General features: G+C 46.7%; 1 protein-coding gene across 3 annotated transcripts in view; it reads left to right on the top strand.

The window, feature by feature from the left end:
* Nucleotides 1-16,254: 16,254 nt before the first annotated feature.
* LOC135210099 (uncharacterized) overlaps nucleotides 16,255-19,932 on the top strand; it is a 29,857-nt gene continuing 26,179 nt past the window's right edge. For all 3 annotated transcript variants that reach the window (XM_064242905.1, XM_064242904.1, XM_064242906.1), the window contains exon 1: nucleotides 16,255-16,406. In XM_064242905.1, coding sequence (XP_064098975.1) covers nucleotides 16,391-16,406 — 16 coding nt within the window. In that variant the 5' untranslated portion in view covers nucleotides 16,255-16,390. The remainder of the gene's footprint in view (nucleotides 16,407-19,932) is intronic.

The following is a 19,932-nucleotide window of genomic DNA, read 5'->3' as shown; positions in this document are numbered from 1 at the left end:
AGGCCCGCAAGCCGAAGAAGAAGAAGGTTGCCTCTCCCCCCCCCCCCCCAAGAAGTCTCCTTCGGGAGCTTCTAAGGGCCCATCTCACCTCGGTGGGACGGGAGGTCCTTCTGCTGGTCCTCCTGCTCCTTTGGGAGCGGGGCCCGCCTCCCCTTCCGCAAGGAAGGGGAAGGCGGGGACCAGAGGAGCACCGGTTTTGACCGGTTCTTCCTCGCCTGGTGTTGGCGGCACTGCCGCTAAGCCAGGATCCGGCTCGGCCTCTCGTTCGCGAGAGATCCCGAGTGTACGCTCTCCCCCGGGAGACCGTGCAGCCAAAGTTTTGGTGCCAGAGTTCGCTCGGCGCCAGGACCGCGGCACGGAGCAGAAGGCTGGTGAGAGCCGCTCAGGCGACTCTCGCCAGGCCTGCGGCCGCTCTCGTAGCGACCTGCCGGTAACCAGGGTGAACGTGACGGTCACTGACTGGCCACGGGCTGAGGCAGGGAAGAGGTCCCCCCGGCTGCTAGCACCAGCCTTGACTGGCGCCAGCGGCTCGACGCACCGGGAGCCCACACACCGGTCCAGCAGCGACAGCGAGCGTTGCCGCTCCCCTGACCGACGCTCCTACAGGGACCGGTCGGGTAGGGAGAGCGGCAGCAGCTCGTCTGACGCACAGGACCGGCGCCGCTGTGCTCAGTCCAGCCACTCACCCCAGGCGAGCGGCGCGACCAGGCCTGCAGCTCGATCCCCACCGTGGGTTGGGGATCGCCTGCAGCCCTCTAAGCCCACCGGTCCTGCCGGTGAGCGTGGAGGTAGCGTCAGGTCTTCCTCTTCAGTGCCTTCAACCTCCTCGGGTTACACCGGGAGGGGCGAGACACCCAGGAGTGATCACGAGGGGCGCGTTCCTCGTGATCCCGTCACGATGCAGTACACGCCTGGGTCGGTCCTAGGATCGACCAGGACTTACGCGCAAGTGGCAGGAGGAGACTGAGAGGGGTCTGTTGCTGTTCCTCCTTCTGAAGGAGGAGGATCCCGGGAGTCGGCCTTGTTGGAGGGACTGGATGGTCCTACTCCTCGAGACGCTGTTACCCCCGAGATCCAGAGGAACTTTGCTGAGGTTATTGCGCTGATTCGTCAGCACAACGACCTCGGGGAGGGATCGCCGCTCCCACCTTCCGAGCCCACGTCCCGGCTCGAGTCGTTCTGGGGCCCGAAGAAGGAACCCAGACCGACGGTGGGTCTGCCTCGATCTCAGCTTGCCGACTCAGTGCTCGACCAGGTGGAATCTCTCGTTTCTGGACGAGAGGACTCGCTCAGGTCGGGCCGGTCGTCGAAGCTGCTTCCTCCTCTGCAGCGACAGCGGCGATTTTACGTGCCATCAGAGGACCCGATGCCGCCTAAACAGGTTAACCTGGGGTTAGTTAGGCTAACACCGGGTGTGTCTCTGCAGCAGCTCCTGTCTGAGAACCTATGGTTTTGTACATGCAACTTCCCCGGCAGATATATACATAGCTATAGACTCCGTCGTCCCAGACAGAAATTCGAAATTCGCGGCACACGCTGCAGGTAGGTCAGGTGATCTACCTCCCTGCTGCTGGGTGGTGGCAGGAATAGGAACCATTACCGTTCTAAACCAGATTTTCTCTGTCGCCGTATTGTAAACATACGTTTGCTGTACCTCCTGACTTGATTTTCGTTTTTCATCGCCATCAATCTTCTGGACTGTCTTTTGCAGGGAAGTACTGGATCTTTGGTTTGGCATACGGTTTTATTAACTTTTTAATGAAATTGACTTCGAAAATTTCGAAGAATTTATGACATGTAACTACCGAAATTTTCGGTAGACACTCACATAGTTTGCAAGAAAGGGAAATATTAATATTTATTCATTAATATGTGTAATAAGTGTGAGAATTTGATTGAGGAACTATAAAATCTAACTTCCTATTTTAGGAAGTCAGAAAAGCACAGAACTACTTATGCTTCCCTTAGAAGTTTTAATAGCTCTCGTACTAACGAGCAGTTAGAGTATTAACAGTACTAGTAGTGTTGCATCCTCATCACCTTCTTACTTCACAGAAACTACAATCCATAGTTGCAATTTGAAGATAAAGGGATGTAGCTCAAAATGCGAGCTACTAAAAGGTAAGAAGTGATTATAGTGTTCCCAGTGCATTGGAGGGTGTGTCTGATCGGCTCTGTCTCGCTCCCAGGCCTAGGCCTCTTCCAAGCTCCCAGGCCCAGGGGAGAAGGAATGTCGAAAGCCGTACGGAGGTTTCAGAGAATCCCCACCAGTCAGGCGTCCCCTCGGCAGGATCTGTAGTAACGTCCCAGACTGCCAAGGATCGCCATTGGAAAGGCATCCTCAAAGAGTGTGTCTTAGAGTCCGATTCGTCATCTTACATACATGTTTGAAGTTCGAAGATGCGGGAAACAACTCGGACAAGCGTCTTTATTGTCCGAGGCGGACAACCAGAGGTGCGGACAGAGCGAGTGTCCGACGCGGACAGCTCGGACAGAATCGAGTGTCCGAAGCGAACAGCGCCAGCCAGGCGCCAGGCGACAGATGCGTACAGGCCGGAGGGGAAAAAGCAAGGTGGACAGCCCGGACGGGAAAAAGTATCGTACGATACTCCAGCCAGGCGCCCAGCGCCAGACGCGCACACTCCGGACAGGCAAAGTGTCGTACGCGGACAGCGCCAAGCGCCAGATGTGAACAACGCGGACAGGCTACACTGTACAAGGCGCGCAGAATTCCACACGGAACTTAACAGATGCGCGGAACCTTCCACACAAGTGGAACGTTCCAGGCGAGAGTCGCCTTCAAGACGCACGGAAACATTCCAGGCGCTCGGAACATTCCAGGCACGCGGAACTTTCCAGAGACAGACACTGTCAGGCGCGAATCGCCTTCCTAGAGTTCTTCTCTTTAGTTTTTTATCAGAGCCTGGGGATCGAATGATTCTGATCCTGAGAGAAGCCCTTCTCTAATATTCAGATGACTGCTGTAACAGGCAGTTCCTCTCAGCGTGGAGTCTCATTCATTCATACTCTTCCCTCATTATGACGAGGCAAGAGCTACGGGAGTTTTTTCTTATAAGAATCTCGTCTATTCGGCGTTGGGGAATGACTGCAGAAAGGGAACATCAATCTTCCTTCCGTAAGCTCAGTATAAACAGGAATCCGGTCCCTTCCGCAATATCTGTGGAAATCACGAAAACTTAACGAGTTCCTGGATTAACTTTCTTCCTTAGGGAAATATTAAACGTATTGTCAAATAAGTGCATAACACATAATTGACAAAAACTGTATACTCTCCATATCTTAATGGATTAGTTCTCATTGATAAAGATATCAATACATCTTATCGCGTAAGCATATAAGCTCCCTTGGACAAGATTAGGAGGAGCTCTCATTCATTGATTAGAGGCTCTTCCAAGTAGTAGACGCGTAGAATACGTCCTTTAAGTCTTATGTCCAAGAGAAAGGAAGCTCGAGAGATTCTCTTCGATCCGCGGTTCTCACTTGGGATCTCCTTCGCCTAATTCTAATTCGTTCTACTAACGAAAAGAAGGAAGATAGTAAATTTTTTCCATTCTCTCTCTGCCTCGGAGAGGAAAGAATGTAGTAGAGAATTTGCTGTATAAGACTACTGTATGATCAAGTCATATGCACATACCGTAGTTTCCTTTATGGTTAGCAACCGAATTCCATGTATCTTTCCAGGAGTTTCCTAGATAAGGACTACGCTTAAAGTGATTGTTAAAACACCGACTCAGCTTTTGGATTTAACGAAGTCTTGTTTCGCTTAAATATGCATTAGTGAGAAGCTTCCTGGGGATCGATAATAATTTTATCATATTCCTTCATTGAGTGGAGTAGTTGGCAACTCAGGAAGAATAAGGCAAGACGACGAACGGAGACGGCTCACTGCTATCGCTTAGACCAACACAGTAGTATCCAGTTCTCGGTCATGAGCGGTCGGTTACATCTCTCTCTCCTACAGGATTGACTGGCTAACCGTATCTATCCCCTACAATCACGGACTTTGCCTCGGATTGAGGGGGTTTGTAGGCAAACATGAATAAACATTGTCTGCGTTTTAGCTAAGAAGCTTTCAATAAGAAAGATATTGCAACCTTTCAATGCTGTTTACCGCAATATCGTACGCGGACAGCGCCAAGAGATAGATACGGACAACCTGGACATAACAGAATAATAGAGGATTCTAACGCGGCAGAGTACTATATTATATAATGCTCTCATGCTTACGAAAGCATAGCTTATTAGAGAACATGCTTAGTGAGAAGATGGATGAGTCTGATGGGAACCATTTTCTTTGGACAGAATTTTGTTCCCCTGAATGGGCTATTTTATGCTTGTAAAGTTTTTTCCTACCAAAATGGAAATATTGGTAATGTTTTGCTTCGCCCTCATAGTGGGGTAAAATAGTTTTGTCACATTGTGGTCACGTCCCAGTTGACAAATCATCTAGATCGCACCAGCTACATAGGTCACGTCCTTGCTGGCAACTCTAGTGAAGCATAAACAGCATTTGGTGTCTAAACAACACCTATATGTTCTGTCACATTGTGGTCACTCTCCCCGTGACAGTTCATTAGAGAGCACCAGCTACACAGGTCACGTCCTTACTGGCATCTCTAGGAATGCATTACCCGAATTTGATGTCTGTAATGTAGGATCTAGTTGCATTGTGGTCACGTCCCAGTTGACAGATCCTCTAGAACTCAACAGCTTCACAGGTCACTACCTTGCTGGAGTCTCTAGAAAAGCAGACATACGAGAGGGTGCCGCGTACCAAAACAGAAGTACAGAAGTTCTGGCACATAGTCCTTAGAAATGCAAGAGAAAAATTATTGGACTTGATTATTTCTCGATATAGTGAGTGTTAACCGAAGGGTTCAGTAGCCTCTCTGACAGCAGGCTCGGTAACGTCACGGTTCGTTCCTGATTTCGTTCCCCGTCTGTCTGGAGGGGTGTTCGTTCCCAAGGAGGGATGAAATGATTTTTTCAAATCAATTTGACTAATTCCACAGCTTTCTCATATCTCAAGGAGCATCGAGAATCTTTTTTCGCCCCAGTTCGCGTTAACAAGAGAGAACCTGTTTGGAACACAGACACGGAACGTAACGATCCTTAAGAGATTTGCTGCACGATGTTGCACGTCCGGGAGAACCTTCTCGATCAACGATTTAACTTTTGACTTATGTCTAATCTTAATTGGAAAGAGAGGTGTGGAAACTTGCAAGATGTCTTCTTTATAGATCTCTTCGCAAGGTGGAAGACGAACAGGCTTCCTCTAGACTGCTTCCTTATTCCCGAACCAAGAGAGGTAGCAATATACGCCATTTTTAGTTTAAAAGGGGAATAAACTTTAGTCTTTTTTCCCCTAGATATATAAATTCTTAACAGATATTAAGATAAATAGGCGTCAAAGGAAGAGAGGATGATACTTTATGCCTCATTTTGGCTTTAGAGCACAGCATGTTTTGGGGGTTTTTTTCCAAGAGAGTCTAGAGATTCTATCAGCATCTATTATAAATGGACCTCTCCACTCTGAGTCTGTCCGCGTGCAGACTGACCAGAAGTGGACATGAATGTGAGGATTTTTCAAGGTAAATGACAATAGTCATGGCCAAGGCATAGAATTGCTGCAGATCGTGCTAGATGGAATGAGGAAACTGTCCTCTTCCGATACCTCTGTGAACCACATAGCGGGGTTTTTTCTTCACTTTCAGAGGGAAGAATCATCTTTGTATATATATGCTATCAAAGAACGCAGTAAAAGGCTATACTCTGTCTCTACAAGGGGAATTAGAGATAACAGAGGATTAAGATCTTCGGGATCTTATACGATACCTCAATACGACAAGAGTAGGATATCATGTACTTCGAATGGGATCTTTTTGTGGCCACAGATTCCATGTTCCGACAAAATGGAACTGCTCCTCATCAAACTTCTTTGAGAAAGTTTATGAAGGAATTCTTTGTTTCTCTTGGCCCTAAACGACCAAGAAGACAAGTGAATTTTTTGTGCATTGGAATCTCGCATCAGATTCAATGGAGACTCGGCAATAGGTTCTTGCCAGCATAGTATGTCTGGCAAAAGAACTAAAACCCGCTATTCCTGACGCAACGCTTTCAGATAGAAGTTTTCGTTGCCCAGGCAGGGTACTTACATTTTCATCTACAGAAGAAGAGATGGTTTAAACGTTTGCCTACAGAGTCTTCGGGGTGCGATGAGGGCTCGAAATGCTTCCCAGAAGGTATTCAGAAGGATACAATAAGAGCTAGAAATCAGGGTTTCGCCCAATTTCAGCTCAGAGTCTCCTTCGACTTCCAGACTCCTCCTTCGGGCAAGGATAGGGAAGATTCTGCAACGAGGAACCTCATCAACATGTAAGAAGAGATCTCGTTAGCAAAGGAAGTGCTCACGAAGGATCCTCCTTGGAGGAAGACTCTTCCCTCTCGTATTGTTAGATATCCTGTCGTCTACTGGATGTAGCTGACTACAATCACCTCCCCTTGCCAGGGACCAAAAGCTCAAAGGGGAAGAATTTCTTCCACCTTTCTCCAGTCTCCTGATAACTATGTGGTTGTTCCGGACTCTCGGACAATGTAGCGCCAGCCAGGCGCCAAATGCCAATACAGGCGAAAAACGCCAGAGGCAGACAGTTCCAAGGAACTCTGTCATGGTCTGATGCGGAGAAGGAGCGGGCCTCCAACCTGGCGCAAATGCGCCAGAGGCGAACAAATCGGACAGATATAAGAGTCCGATGTGGACATCGCCAGACAGCCTAGAGACTCTTCCAAGCTCGGAGCTCCAGCAAGTGTGGAGGAGCCAAGCCAGGCGCGAGGCGCCAGCCAGGCTCTAGGAGCCAGCCAGGCGCCATCCAGGTGCCAGGCTCCTTCAAGGCTAGGCTCCTTCAAGGCTAGGCTCCAATCAGGATTGAGGATCCATCCAGGCGCAAGGCTCCTTCCAGTAAAGAGAAACCTAAAGCTCTGTCATGTAAGAGGGCTAGTCCCCATTGATATGATACAGGTAAAGGCTCTGCCATGTAAGTGGGTCAGCCCCCATTGGCACGATCCGAGAAGGCTCTGTCGTGTAAGCGGGCTAGCCCCCATTGACATGATCCAGAAGGGTTTGTCAGTCATAGGTCCCTACCTTGCTGAAACTCTTGAGGCATGCAGACTCATAGACAGTAATCATGAAGTCTTCTGCCAGGCTCCTTTCGCCTTCCAGGCACAAGGTGCCAGCCAGACGCGAGGCTCCAGCCAGGCGCGAGGCGCTAGCCAGGAGGGAGGAGCCAATCAGGCGCCAGCCAGGCGCGAGGCTCCAGCCAGGCTCTAGGCGCCATTCAGTCGCAAGGCTCCAGCCAGGTGCGAGGCGCTAGACAGGCGCTAGGCGCCTGCCAGGCACGAAGCGCTAGCCAGGCTCCAGGCTTCACCCAGAAGAGATCTATATCAAAGAACGCCCTGGCCTTCTTTGAGACAATGTGATCTCCTAAGCACTTGATAAGTGCATTGATGATTCCTTCAAACAGCTGAGAATTAAAAGCGCATGAAGTGCGAGCTTTTCCGAATTCTTGTTCTTTCCTTAACAATATGTCATAAGGACATATTAGCTGTCACATACGGGAGATGCAACTCTGTGTTGACTTCTCATTATCCGAAGGATGTCAAGATAACCTACGAGAGATCCTTCTCTCTTGGTTGATACGTGTCTGCGGATACGTTCCTGGGATAGGGAGCCGATACTGATCCTTAACTAGTGAGTTAAATTTTATTTAACGTTGTGTTTTTTCTTTGGGTTGTTTGAAAGGAGTTTGGGGATAACTCTTTTCAACTTAAGCACTAACCCTCGTGTTAGGATCAGGTGATTGGGATCGGTGTTGTGCTCCTTAATTATGCCTCTAGGCATAGGCGTATTGTCATGTAAGAGGCTCTGTCGAGTAAATGGATAAGACCCCATCGACAGACCCACAAGAACTCTTAGCCATAGGTCACATCCTCGCTGAGGCTCTTGAGGCGAAGCTGATTCCTAGGCATTAGCCATGGAATGTTCCGCCTGAACAAGTAGGAACCAAGGTTTTATTTATTTATTACCTACAACGTATGTTGTTTACCTGTCTATTCAGTAAATAGTTGTCTCTTACCCACCACCAAGGGTGTCAATCAGCTAAGTATATATCTGCCGGGGAAGTTGCATGTACAAAAATGATATTGTTAGAATACAATAAAGTTTTGTACATACTTACCCGGCAGATATATACGATGAATGCCCCACCCAGCCTCCCCTCAGGAGACAGGTGGAAGAGAAAATCTGGTTCTAGAACGGTAATGGTTCCTATTCCGGCCACCCAGCGGCAGGGAGGTAGATCACCTGACCTACCTGCAGCGTGTGCCACGAATTTCGAATTTCTGTCGGGGACGATGGAGTCTATAGCTAAGTATATATCTGCCGGGTAAGTATGTACAAAACTTTATTGTATTCTAACAATATCATTTCTCACAGCAAGAGGCACTGGGCCTGGAATCTACCGCTATGGCAACGTTCCAGGCAGTCTCCTGGCTCGACCTGTGGTCCCTCACAGTGTCGAAAGTCGCGGCCAACTTCGGGGGCTCCGCCCTTGAGGAAGACCCGGCTTTCAGGAGGCTCTGCCAGGCTGGAGGTAGGGCCATCTCCTACCTAGCCCACCAAACGGCTAACCTGTGGGCCAACCTGGTACTTCGTCGTAGGGACGCCGTCCTGACACGAGTATCCAGGGGGGCTGGGCGTGAGGCAGCACTCGGGCTACGCAACGGACCGGTTCGGAGTTCCTCCTCTCTCTTCCCAGACGAGATGGTGGATGCTGCGGTAGAGAGACGGCGCACTGATGACAGTGACCGTCTTCTCCACCAGGCAGTTTCGAAGGCGGCTGGGCAGCCTCGAACTGTGGCCAAACCTAAGAGTGTGGCTAGCGCTTCCTTGGGGGCTAAGACGGCTGCTTCGTCTAAACCCCGAGGAAAGACTCTGTCTTCCTCTTCTGCGAAGGGGGGCTCTAATCAGCCCTCCTCCTCGCGAGGATCGGCAGGGAAGAAGTCGAAGAAAGGTGGGAAACGCTAGGGACGGCGTTCCCCCTCACCTGCTGCCGAAAGTGTGGGGGTGCCTGGCGAGCCATTGGGCAACATGGCAGCGCTACGGCGCCGAGACCTGGGTAGTAGACGTCCTTCGGGAGGGATATCTACTACCCTTCGAATCTCGGCCACCCCTCACTTCCAACCCAGTCCAACCCCTGACTTATGTCAAAGGATCTGCAAAGGCCATTGCTCTTCGACAGGAGATCCAGACCATGCTGAGCAAGGAAGCTGTAGAAATCGTCAGGGACCAATCACCGGGCTTCTACAGCCACCTTTTCCTGGTGGAGAAGTCGTCGGGGGGCTGGCGCCTGGTGATAGATCTCTCTCCCCTGACCCCTGAACCGTTTTGTTCGCCAGACTCGGTTCAAGATGGAAACAGCACGTTCCATGCTCGATTCCATCGGGGGAGTGATTTCATGCTTTCGGTGGACCTGAAGGATGCGTATTTTCAGGTACCCATTCATCAGTCCTCCAGGAAGTACCTCCGCTTCATCCTTGACGGGATGGTGTACCAGTTCAGGGCACTTTGTTTCGGTCTGTCAACCGCCCCACAGGTGTTCATGCGAGTGTTCACTCCTGGTGTCTGCTTGGGCCCACTCGCACGGGATACGTCTTCTGAGGTATCTCGACGATTGGCTAGTCCTGGCGAGCTCCCGCTCGCAGTTGCTGCAGGACAGGGATCGACTTCTCAGGTTCTGCCGCGATCTGGGGATCGTGGTAAACTTCAAGAAGTCCGACCTCGAACCCAAGCAGAGGATGAAGTACCTGGGCATGCTGATTGATACGGTAGCAGAGCAAGTCTTCCCCGCAGACTTGCGGATCAGCAGGTTCAGGGAGGCAGCCATCCGGTTTCTGTCTCGACAGAAGCAACCAGCTCAGCAATGGCAAGTCGTGATCGGCCACCTGTCGTCACTCGAGAAGTTAGTCCCTCACGGGCGTTTTCACCTGCGGTCTCTTCAGTGGAGACTAAAGGAGAGTTGGTCACAGGCTCAGGACCCGCGATACTTCCCCGTGGCTCTCACGGAGGAGGTGAGACGTTATCTCGCTTGGTGGCTGGACGACAGGAACCTCTTAAAGGGAGTGCCTCTCAGCCTTCCCATCCGGAGATGTTGCTGTTTTCAGACGCATCTACCAAGGGATGGGGCGCACACCTGGAGGAGTTGCTGGCTGCAGGTGTGTGGGACCATCACGAAAAGCACCTTCACATCAATGTCTTGGAACTCAAGGCGGCGTTTTACGCTCTCCAAGAGTTCCAGGACCGCTTGATGGGACACTCGGTGGTGTTGATGTGCGACAACACCACAGTAGTGGCATATGTCAACAAACAGGGTGGACTGATGTCTCTCCCGTTGCACCAGTTGACAATGCAGGTGCACGAGTGGGCCATTGCTCACTCGATAGAGCTGTCAGCACGCTACATTCCAGGCAAGAGGAATGTAGTAGTGGACAAGCTCAGCCGTTGGGATCAGGTGATAAGGACCGAATGGTCACTACACCCAGACGTGGTGGAAAGGCTCTTCAACCTGTGGGGGCGTCCAGTCGTCGACCTGTTCGCCACCCGGCACAACAGGAAACTTCAGGTTTTCTTTTCAGCCGTGCTGGACCCATGGGCAGCTGCAGAGGACGTGCTTCAACAGCCCTGGAACAACCTCTTCGCGTACGCCTTTCCTCCATTCTGCCTGATTCGCAAGGTGATCAGTCAAGTGCTGGTCACCCCGAACCTCAGGATGATCCTGGTGGCCCCCAGGTGGCCGCAGGCCGTCTGGTATCCAGACCTGCTGGCTCTTCTAGTGGAGGCACCAAGAGAGATTCCCCCCTGGCACAACCTTCTCGCCCAGCCGCACGTGGAACGGTACCACCAGGCAGTCCAGTCCCTTGAACTTCACGGCTGGCTGTTATCCACCATCTCTTGCGAGCGAGAGGCTTTTCTCGCAGCGCAGCAACAGAGATGGCTGGACACGTCAGGCAGTCCTCTGCAGCTGTGTACCAGGGAAAGTGGGCCGTCTTCTGTGGTTGGTGTCGTAGACGGGGTCTCTCTCCTCTCAGAGCCACTCTTCAGCAGATAGCAGATTTCCTCGTCTTTCTTCGCCAAGAGAAGCTCCTCGCAGTCCCCACAGTCAAAGGATACAGATCCGCCCTGGCTCTGGTCCTGAAACTGAGGGGATTGGACATCTCGGATTCGTTCGAGATCTCCTTGCTTATGAGGAGCTTCGAAAGGTCTTGCCCACCCAGGGAACTCAGGCCCCCTGCGTGGGACGTGACTCTCGTCCTTTGGAGTTTGACTCTAAGACCATTCGAGCCACTCCGAGAGTCGTCAGACAGGGATCTGACCCTCAAGACCCTCTTCTTGCTGGTCCTGGCATCAGCGAAGAGAGTAGGAGAACTTCATGGTCTTTCTTATGATGTTAAGCATTCCAGAGGATGGGGATCTGTGACGCTCGATTTCATCCCGAACTTCGTGGCTAAGACTCAGAATCCGTCGATCCCTGACGACAGGTTTGAGTCTTTCACAATCCCCTCCTTATTGGATTTCACCGACAACGATACGGATGAGATGCTGCTTTGTCCTGTGAGGGCGCTACGGCGCTATCTGAAGAGAACTCGACACCTCAGGCCTGAGTGTCGACGCCTCTTCGTTAGCACTGGGATTACCAAGAAAGAAGTATCCAAGAACACACTTTCTTTCTGGCTGCGTGAGGTGATGAGGAGGGCGTACGAAACTGATGGTAGTGACGACACCCGTCCCCCTCGTCCGAGAGCCCACGAAGTCAGAGGCATTGCCCCGTCAATGGCGTTCTGCAAGAACTTCTCCGTGGCGCAGGTCCTGAAGGTTGGGGTCTGGTCCAACCAGACCACCTTTACCTCCTTCTACCTTCGGGATATTGCCCACAAGTCCTTGGATACCTTTTCCTTGGGACCTGTGGTGGCTGCTCAACACGTTGTGTAAGCTTACCCAGCACCCTAGCAGGCAGAACAGCATCGATTCCTTGGTGCGATTGAAGGAATGAATGTGGTGAATGAGAGTGTGACTGGCTTCTCTTCCCCCATCTTTCTCTCCCTCTACCTGTGGGCAGAGGGTCTCGGTTGTCACCATGCTGGAAGAGGAAAAGATGCAGGTAAGCTACCCGACAGAGCTCCAGTCTATCCCTTTCATTAGGGATAGTTGTAAATATCCTCCACTTCCTCCTACAAGGGGGGGGGGGGGAAGTGGATGCCAACAAGAGACAAACCCATAACTTTATGTTGCCTCTTGCAACAGGAACAAAGTTCTTGCTTGCTAGTTCTAAGAGATACGCTTGCCTCTCTCTTAGTACTTGGGTCCAGAGGTCTGACCATTGATCCTGCGGTACACACCCCGATCAATTGGGGAGAGGCTAGGATCCCTCCCTCTGCTCTTACGACCAGGGCGGGTATCCAAGGTTGGACGAACACCAGTCTGTTCTTTAAGACTCAGGTTCTCCCACCAATAAGTGAGTCTTCCTAGTGTAAAGGACCGATGGTTTGTATAACATGTCGGAACAAATGGCAATTTGTCGAAAATTGCATTTTTCCTAACTATACAAACCTGAGGTCCTTTACACATAGTCCCACCTCATGCCACCCCTCACTCTGTGTTTTCCTGGGCCTAAAGCAAAAGTGATTCCTCGCCTCCCAGTCGCGCGGTGCGCGCACTGGCGGACAAGCAGATAACTACGTAACCCCTTGTTCGAAGCTTACGACTGTTCCAGCTGCCGCTAAAGTAATCTTCCTAGTGTAAAGGACCTCAGGTTTGTATAGTTAGGAAAAATGCAATTTTCGACAAATTGCCATGTTTGATGTTAATTGATTTAGAGCTGTGTTGTTGGATTTGTTGTGCTTGTGAGTTTTTGTGAGTTGTTATGGTTGAGGGTTGTTGTTGGGAGCTGTTGTGGTTTCTTGGTGGGTTGTGAGTTGTTGAAGGTTGTTATTGGTGAGCTGTTGTGATTCCTTGGTGTTGTTGGTGGGTGTGTGTGTTGCCTTTTTGTGTTGGGTTGTAGTCCTTGGTTGTTGTGTTATTGGGTTGTGGGTTGTGGTTGTTGTTGTTGTTGTTGTTGTTGGTATTTCTGTGACCTTAACCAGTGGACGGCACAGGATAGCCCTGGAATATCTGGAGTTGGTATGTACTTGTATTTTGTTTTTTTCGTTTTGTTTTTGTATAGTGTTGGTAGGTACATGTGTTTTGCTTTTTTTGTTTTGTTTTGTATAGGCGTAGGTCAATTGTCCTGCTGTATTTGTTGTGTTAAGAAGAAAGTGTGACTGAGGGTGGGTTTGGCAGCTGGATCGTTTAGGTTAATGTGGGGAGGGTTTTGCGCTTGTTTTTTTCTAGCTTGTGATCCCGCCACACTGGTTTCATGGACTTGAAAAGTATATGATATCTTTTGAAGATTTTTAATGTTTTTAATAATAGCAAATGAAGAAGGCCAGGAAATTTCTTGCCCTTAGACCCATTGAATCCTTTACAATGTTAATGACCTCCTTAGGTCTGATAGCTGCAGCAGGTCGAACTTCTTAAAGGCTGTGACTGCCGGTGGTAGATTTGTATTCTCAGTATCTCATTAACAGTCAATTTCGGCATTTCTAGGCGTAGAGCTCTCAGGATCAATAGCATTTACATCATACAGTACAGGTAAGAGTGCATCTGCCCATGTTCAGATTTCTTAATTTATACAAGACAGTGATGTTCCTTGTTGGACGAGTGGTTTACGTACTCACCTACTGATTCAGAATTCGTGAGTTCAATCCCAGCTCTGCCAACAAGGAATCAGAGGAATTTATTTCTGGTGATTAAAAATGAAATTCATTTCTCAATATAATGTGGTTCGGAGCCCACAATAATCTGTAGGTCCCGTAGGTAGGTAATAACCAATTGGTTCCTAGCCACATTAAAATATCTAATCCTCCAGGCCAGCCCTAGGAGAGCTGTTAATCAGCTCAGTGGTCAGGTGTAAAGACCCTCTTTACCCACTGATCTCGATCTTGTCTAGATTGTGAAGACCTGTGACAATACCTTCGTTACCCACTAATCACAATCTTGTATCTTATGTAGCTAAGCAGCAAAACTCACATGGCTATGTTTGTATGTAGAATTTCCTGGCCTTTCCGCCGATACATAATTCATCAGTGCATGTCCATTATGTCCTAGCGCCTCAGTGGCGTGATCGGTATGGTCTTGACCTGCCACCTTGGTGGCTGCGAGGTTGATTTTCGGTCATTCTATTGAGGAGTGAGAGATATGTATATATCTGGTGATAGAAGTTCACTCTCAACGTGGTTTGGAAGTCAGGTAAAGCCGTTGGTCCCGTTGCTGAATAACCACTGGTTCCATGCAACGTAAAAACACCATACAAACTAACAAACCATTATGCCATTTGTTATTACCATTTTATTGACTGCTAAGAGGCACAAATTCTTCTCTATCTGTGTGCGAGTAGCGGACCCTCAGGTGGTCGGGCACTCCGTTTCTGTCTGCACACTGCTATGTATGTTGCGTGCGTAGGTAATAAATATACGCTATAAGCTGCTCAATGAGCAAGAGCTTGTGCTGGCATAAGGCCAGCTTGATCTCAAACAACATATGGGCTGCTCTAGAAGCAAGAGCCCGTACTGGCATAAGGCCAGCTAATTCTAAAACAGCAACATAATAAATCATCAGTACCAGTTCTGTTTTCATTGAGACCTATCACTGGTTAAACTAAGATATACTTAACTTTTTCTTTATACAAGACACTATACCCATTATCAGCTTGTAATATCTCGGGAACCATACTTTTTTGTTTCTTTGTGCTGAGTAAAAAATTATGTGAGGTGTTCTCATTTGGTCATTGCAGTTACAGGTAGTAAGTTAACTGCAACTTAGGGACAGTACCCAGTTTGGGAAAGTGCCATCAGTGGACCTCATGCAGGTCACTGTAGGCATTACTTGAGGTTCCATGTAGCGTGCCCTTGGCCCCTAGCTGCAACCCTTTTCATTCCTTTTACTGCACTACTTCCTTTCATATTCTCTTTCCTCATCTTCCTTTCCAGCCTTTCCTAACATTTGATTCACAGTGTAGCTAACTGCAAGGTTTTCCTCCTGTTATACCTTTAAAACCTTTTACTGTCACTTTCCATTTCAGTGCTGAACGACCTTAATTCTATATTCAACTCAACTCGACAATGCTAAAGTAGATTCACATCAACCGTACATCTGATGTCTAGGCCAGTCTCTTACGACGCTCCTGATTGGCTGTTGATAAGCCAATCACAGTGCTGGAAACTTTCAGTCACTTGAGAGAGTTCACATAGGTAGGATGTCTGTTCCACATCTCCTTGGGATACGTCTTTCAAAAGTATCCCTCAGAAGAGATAGAGCATACATCCTACCTATGTAAACTCTCTCTAGAGACAGAGTTTCCAGCCATGTGACTAGCTTATCAACAGCCAGTCAGGAGCGTCAAAAAAAGGGATGAGCCTAGACATCAGATGCACGATTGATGTGAATCTACTATAGTTCACCCTATTGTAGAACGTAAAGATCTAGATGGCGAATATAAATATTATAGGTATGAATTCAGAAATATAATTAACACGTTCTTTCTTTTATTTTAGATAGGTACTGATCCTCACAGTACCAAACCAGTGTCACTGCTGCGAGGATGAATGAATAATAGTCTTCAGAATGCCGTATTCACCAACAGCAGCAGAACAGAGTCGCAGAAAAAGAGATAACGTAAGTTTATTGTTATTCTCAAGTTATACAAAGCAGCAGCACTCTCTAGTTTTAATATGAATAACCTGGGCTCAACTTATGCATTTATTATTATTATTATTATTACGCAAAAAAGTGGTTGTTGTCTTTACGATAAAATTTTGCGAGTCCTGAAATTACCGAATATTCTTTCGGTATTTTTTTTTTTTTTTTTTTTTTGCAACGAAAAACAACACAGGGCGAATATAATTATCGATAGCCCTGGTGAAATGTAGAATGTAACTAAAAAAAAAGGAAGAAGAAGAAAGATAGCCCTGGTGAAATGTAGAATGTAGCTAAAAAAAAAAGGAAGAAGAAGAAAGATAGCCAAGTAAATCGTTATCTATGTCTTATCGCGTTGTTTGGCTGATCAAGAGATGACTTGTGCCAGCAACGCAACACCTTAGTTGTGTTATATACCTCCCGCGACAACAGTCGATTCCACGGTTACACTTAACGTTTTAGTTAACCGGTGACCGAAAACAGTCTGATGGAAAGTGATTGGTATCAATAAGCCAGACAGTGATAATGGGAGCATTCAAAAGTACGTAGTATACCGTCTGTGTTCCGTTTTTACTACAATTTTTCAAGATAAGAAGAAGAATGTGCAGAGCTGTTGTGATGAAACTATATTAACATTGCCTCGTTACCGGTGAAAATTTGAGAATTGGAGTAGATTATTCGAACTTAATATGGTAATTCTATGACAGAGCTCAGCTTCGCACAGAGATTTTGTTTAGTATTGAACAATATGGGAAAGGGTGTTATATGACGCAGTACAAGTGAGGTAACTCGAGAAATTTGCCGAAATAATTTAAGGATTTTTTTTTTTACGTCGATGTCCGAGGGGCTAGACCGTGGGGCTAGTAGCCTAGTACTAAACATGGCGTCTAGTTGAGCTTGTGTACGAAAAACGGAAACTGTATATTTTTCAAGATATTGTTCAGAAAGCAATTTTCATTAATGCACAACATCTCCACATGGAGCTCTTCCTTAAAATGAGCATTGTCGCTTGTAAAACTTTAAGTTTATTGGGAAGGGAATGTCATAAGTTTATCTTCATCTAGCTATAGACTAGCTTTCCTGGGAAAATAAACAGTCGAGGTCAGTTCCTGTGATATATATTTTTTATTTTGCTCGTGAACCTCCCTTCCTTGAGAAACGTTGCGTTATATTCACAAATATTAACCCATAATTATTGTATAATATATAATTAACTTGTGTTTAAAAGGGTAAGGGGTATTTCAATTGATAAGTTTACTGAATTGGATATAACACGACATAATGTGGTTTAATATTTGTGAACATAGAGCAGCCATTCGAACACCGTTTGAAAAAACCACACCTCAAAGTTACTTTTGAGAAACCTTATAATTTTAAAGGTTCCATACACTACTGAAATCTGCATCCCTCATACCATAGCACTGTCTAGGGATTGGAGGTAAATGAGAAGAACTGAAAATAATTTTTATTTACCCGGTACGAGACTATTTTGGTCACAGATCAGGCTTCACTCATCTCTTGCTAACTGGCCTAGATACAGATGATTTGGTGACGGTTTAGTGAATTTACTGATGGTGCTCCGTAACATCTCGCCCCTTTTCACATACAACCCAACCTACGAGCAGTAGCTGTACAAAGACAGAAGGAGAATGTATCATTTGCAATCTCGTTTTTGACACCTGGTAATGTTACTGCTAACCACCGTTGTATGATTGACTCGATTTTCAAGTGCATAATGCAGCAATATTGAAGCTGTTATCAGTAGACTGAAATGTCTCAAGATAGTGAGATCCGTTTGAAGCCATTGTTGTGTATGTGATAACAGAAACGAGACGACGAAGCACTGTGTTCAGCTCTAATATCCCTCAATGCGTTTGTTAGCATTTAATCTTTGTTGGTACCGGGTTCAGTAATTCGGATAAATGAAAGGATATTTTGCCCTGAATCATCGACATGCATATATATACAGCAATCGGTAGTTATGTGTCATACAAGATTCAAAAGGAAAATAAAGAAATTTTAAAAATCTTAAGTAATAAGATGTAGATCCCTTCAACGTTCTAAGGGACGAGAACAGAATGTTGAGCTGTACGTTATAGGAGAGACAAAACCAGTTATGAATTCCATGCGATAATTGCGAGAATCAACCAAAACCTTTATGATTTCAATTGATAAAAAGGGAAAAAAGTGGAATCTTGAGCCTCTGATGAATGGAGCATATAATGCAGCTGTTGTACATAGCTTTTTCGATCAGAGAAGAACTTATTAAAGACAAGTCCCTTCATTGCTTCGTTATCGCATCAGCATATTATTTGCTTTAATATGACTAAACATTTTCACACTGCAGTGCCATTCATCATTAGTAGGTACCTATCTGCTCTTGTGTATCTCGTAACTTGTACTACATCCTTTTGCCAGTGATTTGTCTTACCTTTCCCTAGTAATGCTTCAGCATTAGAGTTCGGTTGAGGGTGTTCAACACCAATGAAATTTGAGGATATATAGCTACACACGTGCCCGTCTCGGTTCCTGGTGTTTTCACAGCTATCCCTAACGAGAAACACGATTCTGTGTGTTGACACACGGCACTAAGGGTATTTATCAGAATCCGTTCAGATTCTGATAACCAGAATCGACTGATCCTATACCGATGTTTGACCCTGTTATTCATCTGTATACTGTCTTCATTTATCGTGAAACTCCTGACAGCAGAAACTTTCTTATGACATTTTACAAATAGCCACGTGATCCAGACTTCATTGTCCCGTAGTGACAGACAAACCGTCGAGTATTAGTCCTACGGTACATTTATAGAAGAATAACCCCGCCTGTTTCCTATTTGAGTATTTGCCAGGAGTATGAAGAGGACTACGCCTGCAATTGAAGAGACAGGATTTTCACCCACAAGAAGGATCAAGTGAAGGCTCTTTGAGGTTAGAAGAAGAAGAAGAGGAACCTGCTGTTCTTGAAATAAATAAAGCTTTGCACCTCATAAACAGTGTAGTGAGCCCGCAACTGTGTTTGTGGAGTGAGCGCCTAGGAACCAGGAACCATTAGGAGTAGTCAGACTGAGTGTTCCTGAAGATAGTAGTGAAGCTACGGTAGCTGAGTGAGCAGACGTTGAGAGTTCAGTTCTTCAGAATAGTTGATCAAGAAGAGACCAACAAACTCTTACCTGCAACCCTATCAGCAAACCTATCTAAGGATAGGTTTGCTGATGAGGAAGCATAGACCTGCAGATGTGCCAGGAGATGCTGAATGAGGCGAATCTCGTCAGATCTTGATTCCGTGTCCATTGAGGAAGCAACTGGAGGCAGTAACACACGAGTCTGGACATATGGGAATCATGAAATCTTTTGAGAAGATTATGAAGTATTTATTTCTGGCCCGGATTTCACAAATTTTATTTGCTTTTTTATTAGTAATAAAATATTATACTTGAAGATAAGACTGTGAATTCTTATAAAATTTGAATTTAACGAGGTGTGATCCGACCTCCAACTTACTCGGAACACATGCAAGAATTTTCCCTCACGCATAAGTTGTAAACATTATATTCCTAACTTTTAAAGTAAAGTAAAATGTGCTAAAATCTATGGTAAAATAGAGCCTTGTATCACCAACGAAAACAAATAAATACACCATATTTTATTAAAAATAATTTTTCTGAACTGTTGCATTTTCATTCTAATAAATCATAAATATCCTATTCTAAAATTCCTGTATCTTTAACTCAACGCAAAACACCTTTTTCGGACCTTTTAAGGCTCTTCCATAGACTTTTCCTACCCCCCAACAAGAACAACAACAACAAGAAAGTAGTCTGTAGGCTTACTCCCTGAGTAAGCAAAAATAATTTTTTTTATCTAAAGTTTTTATAACAGTATGTACCATGATAGGAATAAATCTGTGTACATACCCAAGTGATAGATTGTGCTGTTCCTTCAATTTTTTTGAAGTGAATTACTACACTTACCATTCATTAATTGTTACCTTACAACAGCCAGACACCTGAACCTTCATCACAGGTACTAAACGACTGAATACTCTAAAGGCAACATTGATCC

The sequence above is a fragment of the Macrobrachium nipponense genome, chromosome 39 (genome assembly GCF_015104395.2).
Source record: "Macrobrachium nipponense isolate FS-2020 chromosome 39, ASM1510439v2, whole genome shotgun sequence".
NCBI classification, from domain to species: domain Eukaryota; kingdom Metazoa; phylum Arthropoda; class Malacostraca; order Decapoda; family Palaemonidae; genus Macrobrachium; species Macrobrachium nipponense.
The sequence above is the reverse complement of the archived record's forward strand: the minus strand, read 5'-3'. Positions and strand labels throughout refer to the sequence as shown.